At 45.2% G+C, this 12,500-nt stretch overlaps 1 protein-coding gene across 7 annotated transcripts in view; it reads right to left on the bottom strand.

Annotated features, from left to right (window-relative positions):
- Positions 1 to 12,500, bottom strand: part of utrn (utrophin) — a 170,893-nt gene that overhangs the window by 94,655 nt on the left and 63,738 nt on the right. For all 7 annotated transcript variants that reach the window (XM_076272512.1, XM_076272509.1, XM_076272508.1 and 4 more), the window contains 13 exons: positions 11,989 to 12,138; positions 11,306 to 11,467; positions 9,436 to 9,567; positions 9,088 to 9,261; positions 8,580 to 8,735; positions 8,062 to 8,229; positions 7,289 to 7,468; positions 6,777 to 6,905; positions 5,792 to 5,962; positions 5,225 to 5,344; positions 4,510 to 4,626; positions 4,102 to 4,386; positions 926 to 1,098 (listed from right to left, as the gene is read on the bottom strand). In XM_076272512.1, the coding sequence (XP_076128627.1) occupies positions 926 to 1,098; positions 4,102 to 4,386; positions 4,510 to 4,626; positions 5,225 to 5,344; positions 5,792 to 5,962; positions 6,777 to 6,905; positions 7,289 to 7,468; positions 8,062 to 8,229; positions 8,580 to 8,735; positions 9,088 to 9,261; positions 9,436 to 9,567; positions 11,306 to 11,467; positions 11,989 to 12,138 (2,117 nt within the window). The remainder of the gene's footprint in view (positions 1 to 925; positions 1,099 to 4,101; positions 4,387 to 4,509; positions 4,627 to 5,224; positions 5,345 to 5,791; positions 5,963 to 6,776; positions 6,906 to 7,288; positions 7,469 to 8,061; positions 8,230 to 8,579; positions 8,736 to 9,087; positions 9,262 to 9,435; positions 9,568 to 11,305; positions 11,468 to 11,988; positions 12,139 to 12,500) is intronic.

The raw sequence follows: 12,500 nt of genomic DNA on the forward strand, positions 1-12,500 counted from the left end.
CTTCACTCGATGCTGATGAGATAAGAGAAATGGGGTCAGCATCTCCCTCTCACAAACACACACAGTGCAGCAAAACATAGCACAGAGATAAACTGACTCTGCTTTGAAGATATGCAGTGATTACAGAACTGCGGTCAGTGTGTTTCTGTGTGTGTGTGTGTGTGTGTGAGAGAGAGTGTGAATTCAGCTGAACTCACAAGATCCTTTCATCTCTGTAAGGGTTGAGAGTATCTGAGCAAGATCTATCTAACACACACACACACACACACACACACACACACACACACACACACACACACACACACACACACACACGCACGGCTGTGCTTAACATTAGCTTACACTCTCCCCTCAAAGAATGATGTATACGCAACTTTCATGGAATGTGTGTGTGAGAGTATTACAGAGTGTGTGTGTGTTCCCTCTTGGAGTGGAAATGCACATAATAGAGAGAGAGAGGGACTGCAACAAAGTTTATCGGCTTTACGTCAATACTGCCATGCCATGTCCCTCACAGTTAATGTAAATAAAATTAAGATCATGATATTTCAAAAGCAAGGACGTTTACTGAGAAATAAGAAAAATAAGTTTAAGGGCGTGTGCGTGCTCAACCCTTGCGGAGGGCCTACGTACATACAGTTAAGGAAGTCCCACTCAGCTTTGAGCTGTGTGTGTATGTGTGCGTATGTGTGTGTGTGTGTGTGTGTATGTGTGCGTATGTGTGTGTGTGTGTGTGTGTGTGTGTGTGTGCGTATGTGTGTGTGTGTGTGTGTGTATGTGTGCGTATGTGTGTGTGTGTGTGTGTGTGTATGTGTGCGTATGTGTGTGTGTGTGTGTGTGTATGTGTGCGTATGTGTGTGTGTGTGTGTGTGTATGTGTGCGTATGTGTGTGTGTGTGTGTGTGTGTGTGTGTGTGCTCACTCACCCCTTGCGGCGAGCGTGCTCGCGGTTGAGGCGGTCCCAACTGACATTGAGCTGACTCAGGGCGTCGGAGATGTGCATCACTTCCTGTGCGCTGGCCTCGGCGATGACGTCCGGCTGACGCTCGTGGATCACGGCCACCTGCTCGCCCAGGCGCTCCAGATTCTCTTTCACACTCTGAACCACACACACACACACACAGAGTTAGGCAAATGGACAGACAGACAGACAGATGCAGACAAAAAAGCTGCCCATGAAAATGATCAAAGTTGATCGTAATAAAGTTGATCGATACCTCTTAGTCATGCTGTCCTTCTCACAAAAACAAACAAACAAACACACAACAAGACGTGCCACACAGCTAGACAACGAGTTGCAGACAGAGCGACGAGACTTGTGCTACCAATGGTTTTACAACGATTTAAACCAATCTGGCTTGAAATGTAAGTATTTGGGTTTATCTTAACATTTTAATGGCACTTAAAAGTGATGAACACCTCTCCTTTACGGTCTGTACGTATGTAGTTCGCAACCTATTAACCTATGATTTTTTTTTGTAGCACGTTTCTGAATTGCGTGTTGTGCATTGGCAGCTAGTTTCTGAAATGTAAATGTTTTCTGAATTTGCAGCGCGTTGAGCAGCGCAAATGATGTGCACGTGTTGTCAAATGAAGATGAAAATGTTTTCTTAAGTTGTTTGTGTTTTGTCTATTTGCATGTGTTTTGTTGATTTACATCTGTTGTCATAAATTGCACGTTGTTTGCACCTGTCGGCCACCGTACTTATGTCATTTTGATCAGCTACAGACAACAAGTGGCAGACAGAGCGTGATGTCACTTAGGCCTAGGCTAGCCTACCAGAGAGTCACATTGTTGCAAATCTCAAACGATGATGCATCATTCCACAAAATGGTTTGTCTTCAGTATCAGGAAGTTATTCAATAAGCTTAACAATAATATAGCCCTCAAAACAGCTGTTAGGCTTATGTCATTCTGATTTGTAGAAATGTCACATGCAGCCATGCCTGCTTAGGCTACTGCACATTAATAATTATGGGTTAATATATTGTAATATTCAGTATTCATTATTGAATGCTGTGACAGAGTGACCCACACTGTCACTATGTTTATAGTTAATTATGTTTTTTGGCATGTTTTTTCATTGTAGGTGGTATGTTCCTTTGGCAAAGTGCATAGATTCTGTTACTGTTAGTTTTCTGCCAGTGATCGTGTTATGATTTCAACTGCAGGTTCTTTGATTTAGTTTGTGTAGTTGCGCTGGAGGCGCAAGAAGGGGTGTGTGCCCCTGGGTACCCAAATTGGCTGATTAGCCTAATAAGGAGCAGGCCTGTTTTTTCAATTAGGGGAGGTCACCTGATCACTTTAAATCCCTGTGGAGGGAGAAGGTGAGTCCTCTAGAATTGCACATGTTGTGCGTACCTGACACTGCTGTGAGTGGTTGGGATGATTGTGCTTATTATAGTCCAATGTGTGACTCCGCGTTTTTGTTTGTATTTTGTCTAGTCTACGAGTCATTGTTTTTATGTAATTAATATTTTTTACTTTTCACGGGTGTTTTCGGAGTATATCCGCTGAGTCAATAAACCTTTTTACACCTAAACCTGTCTGCTTCTCCTGGACCACGAGGCTACATTCTCACAAATGCTTAGCTGGAATGATGTTTTCCCTATCATGCTATTTTTAAAGAAGGCATTCCTTCGAGCATGTAATTGGGCTACAGGTTTTCTACAGGAATGGCATGTTTGAACAGGCACTGCACTAGTCTACTGTAAACACACACAAAAACATATACTGCATACACACACTCACACACACACATATTGTACATACTGCAGACCAGCCAATCTTGAAGAATTGTTTTGAGTAGCGCCTCGAGCCGAAAACTGGCATTGCCATACTCGCAAGATACATTTTGGATAGCGGCCCATCTTTAATGTCGGATATCTATCTAAATTTGATCCATTGTGTTCCTGAAAGTGCAAACGGAATCTTTTACAGTAGCTCTATAATGTTGACAATCTGTTATAGAGCCTAAAAATCCTGACCTATAAAAAACACTGGTCCTGATATGGACTGATGTGGATATGTTGTCCATGTTCTTATATGTGGTCTTTATTCAATCATGTCTGGTCTATTATTACATCTTTTTAATCCATTATTATTAAATATTTATTTTGTAAAGAAATACATCTATCCCTGATGTTATATCAACATATTTAATTCACCTAGATATAGGCTACAGTAGATAGAGGCTTATGGACATCTGCTGTTGTCAGTGTGCAGTCTATCCCTTAACTCACAACAGCCTACATGTTTTGTTTTGTTTTGTTATTTATTTCATTTAGAAAAAAAAATACATTCAATGTTCAATTGTTACCTTCTGACTAATACAAATTACTGATTGCTTTTAAAGAATTTCACTTGCACATACACTCAGTTTCTTTCAGATGGCGGTGTCTTTCTGCCATCTGTGAGGCTGCAATGATTAGATTATCGCAACAAAATCGATAGTCTGGAAGCCTAATATTTGTTCTAGGTTGTTTTCGCGCTAATTATGAAGAATATGTTTAAAGAAAAACAAATTCGCACACTCATCACTGAGCAGCTCAAAATATGTAGCCTAGGTCCTTTCAGACTTGTTGCTAATGGCTGCATTTGGCCTTGGAAAGGTCTGTGCTCTCTGAGCACCTTTTGTTATGAAAACTTCCATCAGCGACATATGGAAAATATGGAGATTTTTTAGTTTCGCAAAACGGCAGCTTGGGGAACGCGAATTTGCACATTTCTCACCTCATCTTTCATTTAACCCACCGCTGGCTGAAGATAAAATAGCAGAAAGCGAGGCCACTATGTTTTGCCTGTCATTCTCACTTGTCGCTTTCTCTCTGCATCTCACCCTTGCATAGAATAGATTTGTGGGAGATTCTAATTCACATGCTTCAGGGAACTTTCCGGAGAAGTTGGGTGTCTGCTTGTTTTTGCATAGTTTTAAATTCAAAACGTGCTGGCGTACTTTGATGTGAAAATGCATGGTTGCTACGCAGAATGCGTACAGGTTGGTCTGATACTGACTGTAAATAAATTTTAAAAATTGCACACACTGCACCAGACACACACACACACACGCACGCACACACACACACGCACACACACACGTACCCGGAGCGTGTCCTCCTGCAGGCTGAAGTTGTCGTAGAGGCCAGTGCTGGGCTCGCTGGAGTTGAGCAGGAGGTCTGTGTCGGTCATGGCCAGAAGCAGCTTGTTGATGTCCAGCAGGTAGGAGGACGGAGAGAGAGAGCGAGGGAGCGACGATAGGCGAGAAAAGGAGCCCTCTTCCTCATCCGCCAGCACCATCTCCTCTTCCTCCTCCGTCGCTTCAGCCGCGGGGAGAGAAAGAAAGGAGGAGTCCTCAGACATCGCAGCAGGTTTGTCCATACACACCTCCTGCAGAGGGAGGAGAAGGACTGTGAGAATACACACTGACCGTGTGTGGGTGTGTATCAGTGTGTGTGTGTGTGTATATATGGTTGAGTCAGAGTCTATGTGTGTGTGTGTGTGTGTGTGTACCTGTAAAAGGAGTAGTTTCCCTCTCAGCAGTTGTCTCCGATCCTCCTCTGGGGTCAGCTGGAGTACCTCCTCCCCTCTCCTCAACAGCTCCTCCACACGAGCCTTCTGTTCGTCCATCTACACACACACACACACACACACACACACACACACACACACGCGCACACACACACACACACAAAAACGTACACACGCACCATGAGAACGAGAACACATACAAAGAAATTATGAGAAAAAAAGCCAAATAAAACTAAAGCAAAAACAACAAACAAACAAACATACAAACAAACAAACAAATCACCTTGACAAACAGAGGAACAAGAGAGCAGTCAGAACAAAGCAAGAGAACACACACGTCACAATACATGTAGAGCATTTGTCATACTCACACACACACACACACACGCAGTGAAGAAATAGGGGAGAAGATTCCTGAGCCAAGTGAGAAGTGTGAATGAGCTCTATCTAGATGACCTTCAGTGCTTTGGAATGTGTGTGTAGGAATGTGTGTGTGCGTGCATGCGTATGCTCCCCTGTGTCTTCTTCTGTGTGTCTGTGTGTGTGTGTGTGTGTATGTGTGTGTGTCCTTGGAAGAGTTTTGCTGGAGTAGAATAACCTTGATGTAGATTACATTATAGCTCCGTCACATGGTAACTGATAAAGAGATGTTTGTGTGCATGTGTGAGTGTTTGTGTGTGTGTGTGTGTGTTCGTACTTTCTCTTCATCTGGTGTGTGTGTATCTTGGCTCTGTAGGGTGCAGATGCAAGCCTGCAGATCCGACTCAAACTGCTGGAGCTGTTCTGCTGCCTCCACACACTCCTCATCCACACACACCTACAGCCCACACACACATACGCGCGCACAGACACACAGACAGACACGCACACACACACACAGACAGACACACACAAAAAAAAAACAGAGACATACACAAGTTGTTAGATGATTACAGTGCCATACACATGCATGCACAACATAATTATAACTAATAATCTCTTCTGTTTAGATATATTATCATTGATTAATCCCATTCAAGTATTGGTCATCAATCATCCATATTGATATTATTAAGATTATTTATTGATTATTTATTGATATTATTATTTATTGATTATTATTAATTGGACAATTATCTCACAGACAGACCTGAACTCCAGTCTTTCCCATGGTTGAGCTGGCATACCATTTCATCCATCCATTAAACAGCACAACCAATGTTATTGCAAACTGAGTATGGCTGTATGTATTTGCGGGCGCGCGCGCGCGCGTGTGTGTGTGTACCTGTGCAGCTCTGATGCGCTGGGCCACCTTGTTGAAGTCGCGGCTCAGTTCGGTCAGTTTGGGCTCGACCGTGTCGCTGCATGCGGGGCCGCGGGCCGTGATGAGCAGGAGAGCGCGCTCCCGAACACCCCCGACACGCACGGTCATCCCCTCCAGCTCAGAGCACAGCGACTAAATGAGGGGGGAGAGACAACGGCCATGTGAATATAGCGCATAGAACTGAACTGAATTGAATCGAGTGAGACAGAGAGTTGAATTGAATTCAAGGTACAGAGAGAGAGAGTGGGTCAACTTAAATTAAGGAAGTGAGTCACCCTTCAAATAGACCTCTGTTCGCCTACAAAAAGGACACAATAGCTGCCATCTTGCCCATATAAGGACATCCCGGTTACCATCATTGTTGGATCTGATATTACCTTATATGGGCAAAGATGGCAGATTTGGGTCCTATTCGTAGGCGAACTTCAGAGGTTTATTGGGACATAGTTTCACAAATTATTTTGTTTTCACAAATTATTATCCATGATAGCATATCAATTACTTACATACTGTAGATGTAGTTATTGTTGTTATAGATCATTTCATTGATTATTATGGGTTCCTTTCTTCTCTTTTTTTCTGAACAGATACCTTATCTGTTTATATTATTAACTTAGAATTTGTTTGCTTTGGCAACACTGCTTCACTGAGTAATGCCAATAAAGCTCCAACAAATTTAATTGAATTGGGGACAATGAGAGGGAAAATGAAATCGAGAGAGGGAGAGAGAGAGAGAGAGAGAATGAGAAAGAGAGAGGGAGAGAGAGAGGTTTAACACTCATTAATTAAACCATACCATAAACCATTGTCATATACTCCTACAAGCTACATCAGTCTAGCACCCCCAAACCAAAACCTTTAACCACACACACACACACATCCTTCCTTTTACCTCAGTAACAGACAGGCAGACACACACACACACACACACACACACAGTTCTTACCTGCACCTCTCTCTCCCTGTGGGCGGGCGGCAGCCTCTCAGCCTCGTCCAGTCGGATCTGAGTCTGGTAGAGCCACGTGCTGATGTGAGCCAGCTTCTCATCAAAGTCCTCCATGTCACTCTGATGGGCCTGACCACACACACACACACTTGAGTCCATTTCTGAATCACCAAAGACCCAGGAACCAATCACAACCACTTATCCGTATGGGGCGAGCTTTATACAGTGACAGACAGAGGATGGTTGGCTCTGCAAATGGTTGTGCTGATAGCATCAGTTTTAAGTGACACGGACGAGTGTTTTCATTTAAACAAAGTAAACAAAATGCATGTAAAACCTTTTTTTATAAATAAGATGTGTTAGCTGTACTTTAGAAAAGCATTCGGTAAGAGTTTAATGTACCAACTACTGTTTAATTTCACTGAAAAACTACTTTCCTTGGAAATGCGCTGTGAACTAAGGATGTCCAGACTGCTGAGGATGTCAGAGTCTGGACGTGCTGGGAGACTGACCTGCAGTGTAGAGAGCCAGTCCTGGGCCAGGCTGTGGACACGCGCCCAGGCCTCGTTGAGCTGGAAGAGGCGCTCCTCGAGCGCAGACTCGCCCTGCTCCACCAGAGCCTGCAGGGCGGCGCTGTTCTCCACCAGCAGGCCCAGGTCCTCCTTCTTCTGCTCACACTCCGACAGGATGCCCTACAGAAGACACACACACACACAAATAAATTACATAGACATGCATACGTGCATGCACACACACACATACACACACACACACACACACAAACACATATATAAATTACATATACATGCACACGTGCACACACTCACAACCACACAGACACACAAAAAAACGTACATTAATATTTTCCAGACGAGTGAAGGACAAAGGACAAAGCTTTCAAATGAGAAACTGCTTATAGTATCAATATAAATGAGCCCTGGGTGACCTTCAGTCAAAGTGTGTGTCCCCAGTCAATGTGTGTGTGTGTGTGTGTGTGTGTAAACTGATGAGCCTTAACTCACACAGTGAATACACAGAACATAAATAATGCTAATCCTCTTTCACAGTCCAGTGCAGCTGCTTCTGTTGTCTTCAGCAAAGAGGCACAAGCAAGGTGCAACAAAATACCATTTGGTCTGACCACAGCAATTCTTTCTTCCTATCTCGCAAACACACACACACAGACTTTAGCCTAGGCCTACTCAGTGTGTGTGTCAGTTGGCATGCTTGTTCCCTGTCTTACATGGTCCTTCACCCTCACACACACACACACACACACACTTACGTTAGCCCAGGCCTGCTGGGTGTGTGTTTCGGCGGGCATGTGAGTGCTGTGTCTCTGCTGTAGCTGCTCCTCTGTGCTACTCAGCCAGTCCTGCACGGCGGCGCTATCGTTCTGCACGCGCTCAGACAGCGTCAACGCCTTTTCCAGGTCTGCCTTGCCCTCTGTCACCTGACAACAACACAAACAGACACACACACACACACGCACACAGGTAAGAGACACTCAAGTGCAGCACATATACCATATACCAGTGTTTTCCCAATAACTTTATTTATTGTATGTGTGTGTATGTAGTTGTGCCCTTGGCTCAAGGTAACCAGAAAATATTTCACACACAGGCACAATAGCAATAGATCAAAAACAATCACTCACAACCACAACCACACACACACACACACACACACACACACACACACACACACACACACACACACACACACACACACACACACACACACACACACACACACACACACACACACACACACACACACACACACACACACACACACACTAACCTGCGCTCCGAGGTCATTGTAGAGCAGTTTGAGAGCAGTGAGCTGCTCGTCCATGCCCTTAGGATTGTCTGTCTGTTGTTTCTGCACAATCTGCCGTCCTGTCTTAATTACCGTCTCCACCTCCATTTTCACATCACTGAGCACCTTATACAGCCTCTGCACACGCACACACACACACATACATATATATATACACGTTGATAATAATACAATAATGTTTATATACATCCAGTCCTAAATGCACATTTGTGGGTTCATGCATGGGGCATTTCACAGTGGTCAGTATCATGTGCGGTGTGTGTGTGTGTGATGTCTGCCTGTGTATGTGTGTATGTGTGTGTGTGTGTAAAACCTCACCATATAGGCAGCGAGGTGTGTGTGGATATGCTCTGGTGCGATAGGTGTATGTGTGTGTGGTCCGATAAGACCTAAGTGTGATGTATGTGTGAGTGGTCAGGCAGAATGTGTGTGTGTGTGTGTGTGTGTGTGTGTGTGTGTGTGTCCTCACCATACAGCCGGTAAGGTGTGTGTGGATGTGCTCTGGCGTGATGTCGGTTAGGTCGAGTATGTGCAGTTCATCTCTGGCGCCCTCTAGCACCCGCTTGCAGTCCAGCATGCGCTGCTCAAAGTTGGCCGGCTTCTGGAACAGCTGAAACTTAGTGGAGATCTCCCTGAGCTTCCTCTGAGAGTGGGCAAGACACACACACACACACACACACACACACACACACACACACACACACACACACACACACACGTGTCATAAATTAATATGACTTTGACTATCAAAATCTTTCAGAAAGAGTTAACACACACAGACAGGCAGAAAGACATAAAGATAAACACACACACACACCTGCAATTGGTCCTGCACGGTGCCCCCTCGGTTTGCCTTGCCTTCGGGTGTCGAGGGGGGCGCATTACCCACATTTCTCTTCTTCAGGTCCTCCACTGCGGCTTCATGGGACGTGATCTCTGCCTGGATGCGCTGGGGGGGATGGGGGGGGTGGGGGTTAAAGAACAAGACTAAGCTTGAGCTTCAAATGTGTTTCAATAAATCAAATTGAGTTTCAATAAAACATTTGGTAAATGACACCGGATGTCAGTGCAAGCTTGAGTGTGGTGTCCGTGTAGTTCATGTAGTTGCTAGGCTGGAAGTGTTTGAGAGTCCTTGTGTATGTGTGTGTGGTGTGCGTGTGTGTGTGTGTGTGTGTGTGTGTGTGTGTGTGTGTGTGTGTGTGTGTGTGTGTACCTGGGCCTTGTGGGGGAACGGAAGGCATTGATGCAGTCAGTCAGGTAGGACATGAGAGTGTCTGTGTGTGTGTGTGTCTGTGTGTGTGTGTGTGTCTGTGTGTGTGTGTGTGTCTGTTTGTCTGTGTGTGTGTGTCTGTGTGTGTGTGTGTGTGTCTGTGTGTGTGTGTGTGTGTGTGTGTGTACTGTACCTGGGCCTTGTGGGGGAATGGAAGGCATTGACGTGGTCGCTCAGGTAGGACATGAGAGTGTGAGAGTGTCTGTGTGTCTGTGTGTCTGCGTGTGTGTCTGTGTGTGTGTGTGTGTGTCAGGGTTTCAGTTGTCCGGTAATTACCGAACATTGGCCGGAAAAAAATGAAATGTCCGACAAAATTAAATCTCTCCGGTCAAATTGTCCGATTGAAATTGGCTAATAATCCCGTCCCCTAACGCAATCTGAATTTGAGAATGCCTTAATATGTAGGCCTAAGCCTATATTATACGTTCTCTGGCTATGTTTTTAAATGAACAGGCTATACCGTTTGAAAGTTATTAAACAACACGCATAACCTATGCTGCATTTCAAATAGGAAGCGCACGCTTAAAATGTCCATGTTAAACGAACAAATGAGAGGCGGTTCAAACATGGCCAGGCCCAGGCAGACTAGCCTTAAACGTTTTTTCAGAGGCCAGACGCGATGGATGATGATAAATTGGTAACGTCTGAAGCCTCAGATGTCCGGTCAACTCCACCACCACCAGATAAAAAGCAGAAGTGTCGGGCGTATCTGTCGGAATCAGTGACATTGGAAGTGGAGTTGCGGGGGGTGCGGCCGCTCCAAGACACTGTCATTCTCCGTGTACATTGGACATGCAAAGTGTTCTTTACCCAAAGCATACAGTAGGTTTATGCGTTCTCTGTCTATGATCTGCAGGGTTAGGGCCTCCTCGACGAGGCGATTACTGGTCCGCGGATAATTTCTGGCACAATTAAACGGTATCATTGAACCGCGGCCGAAAGAAAAAGAAACTAAACATTTCCCAGAATAGGAAACATTTCTTAATTTATTGTTATCAAATAAAGAGGCATAGCATTAGGGGGTAGTGGTGTGAGCGCTCATTCTTGTGCACATCTGTGCAAGTTAAACAGTCACCACTGAGATAACGTGGGTAGCAGCAACAAACAACGTAGCCTTTTTAAAACAACGAACGAAGCGGACTCTTGCTGTCCATGAAAAGATACTGGCTAGATCTTGTTAGGCATGTTTAAGTTAGGCTAATGAACATGTTGCATTATATACAGATTATGCCATTCTTTAAGCTACATAGCCTGTCTCCAGTTTTCCTCAGTTTGACTAATTAAGAAGGGATAATAGGATATTTGACCGGCATATCATCAAAATGTCCGGAAAATGAAACCTCTGCCGGTCACTTTGACCGGCACCATTTTTTTCTAGCGGAAACTCTGGTGTGTGTGTGTGTGTGTGTCTGTGTACCTGGGCCTCCTGGGGGAGCTGGAAGGCATCGACGCGGTCGGTCAGGTAGGACGTCAGCGTGTGGTCCAGCTGTGTGAGATTGTCCTGTAGCGCCTGGAGTGTGTTCTCACTGTCCCGCAACGACAACAACTGCTGCTCCAGTGCCATTTGCTGGTTCACCGCCTAGACACAGACACACACACACACACACACACACACACACACACACACACACACACACACACACACACACACACACACACACACACACACACACACACACACACACATATATATACGCAAACCATTACAATAAGACAATTCATTGACTGTGGATGTCCTTCCCTTATGGCTATTATACCCAGGCTGTTTTTACATTATACGACCAGTAGGAGACAGATTCTAGGAAACAGCAACAACAGCAGCATCACATGTTTCACAGTGCGCCCATAACTATGAACACGTCGGTTAACAGTAACAGCAGTGATCAGCAGTGATGTCCCTTTATGAGTTTATGTAACCATAGATGTGACACTGATGGCTTGATCAAACCACAGGCCTGCCAACTGACTGAGTAAGAAGGATGTGGCTTCAGTTGTGGTGCACGTGCACACACACACACACACACACACACACACACACACACACACACAGAGATACACAGAGACACACTCACACTTCCACTCACAGACACACTCACAGACCTGTTGGCTGAGCTGGTCGTAGCGCGTGTTGAAGCTCTCAAGTCTCTCGCTGATGAGCTCGTCCAGGATGCCTCCATCGATGAGCGTCTGAGCCAGCTCCCTGATCTGAGTCCGGTTATCAGAGGGGTGGCGCAATACCCCCTCCAGACCCTGGAGAGAGAGAGGGAGAGGAAGGGAGAGAGAGGGAGGGAGAGAGAGAGAGGGAGAGAGGGGGAAAAGGAAAGAGAGAGGGAAGGCGAGAGGGAGAGAGAGAGGGAGGGAGGGAGGGGAGAGAGAGAGAGAGAGAGAGAGAGAGAGAGGAAAGGAGAGAGAGGAGGGAAAGATAGAGAGAGGAAGGAGAGTTGGTGAGAGAGACCTTGACTGACATAATAGATAGTCAAACAGATTCTGATTTGCAGGAACATACGTCTGTGCAACGTGCAAGGACACAGAGTGGATAAGAGAGGCTCATGGAACTAAGGAGCCATGCAGTGGGGAGGTTAAAATGTATTTAAATGTGTGTGTGTGTGTGT

Source organism: Alosa pseudoharengus, unplaced genomic scaffold (genome assembly GCF_046254945.1).
Source record: "Alosa pseudoharengus isolate Yale_2024_CS ecotype anadromous, Long Island Sound unplaced genomic scaffold, YU_APseudo_1.1 YU_APseudo_1.1_scf_7, whole genome shotgun sequence".
Taxonomy (NCBI): domain Eukaryota; kingdom Metazoa; phylum Chordata; class Actinopteri; order Clupeiformes; family Clupeidae; genus Alosa; species Alosa pseudoharengus.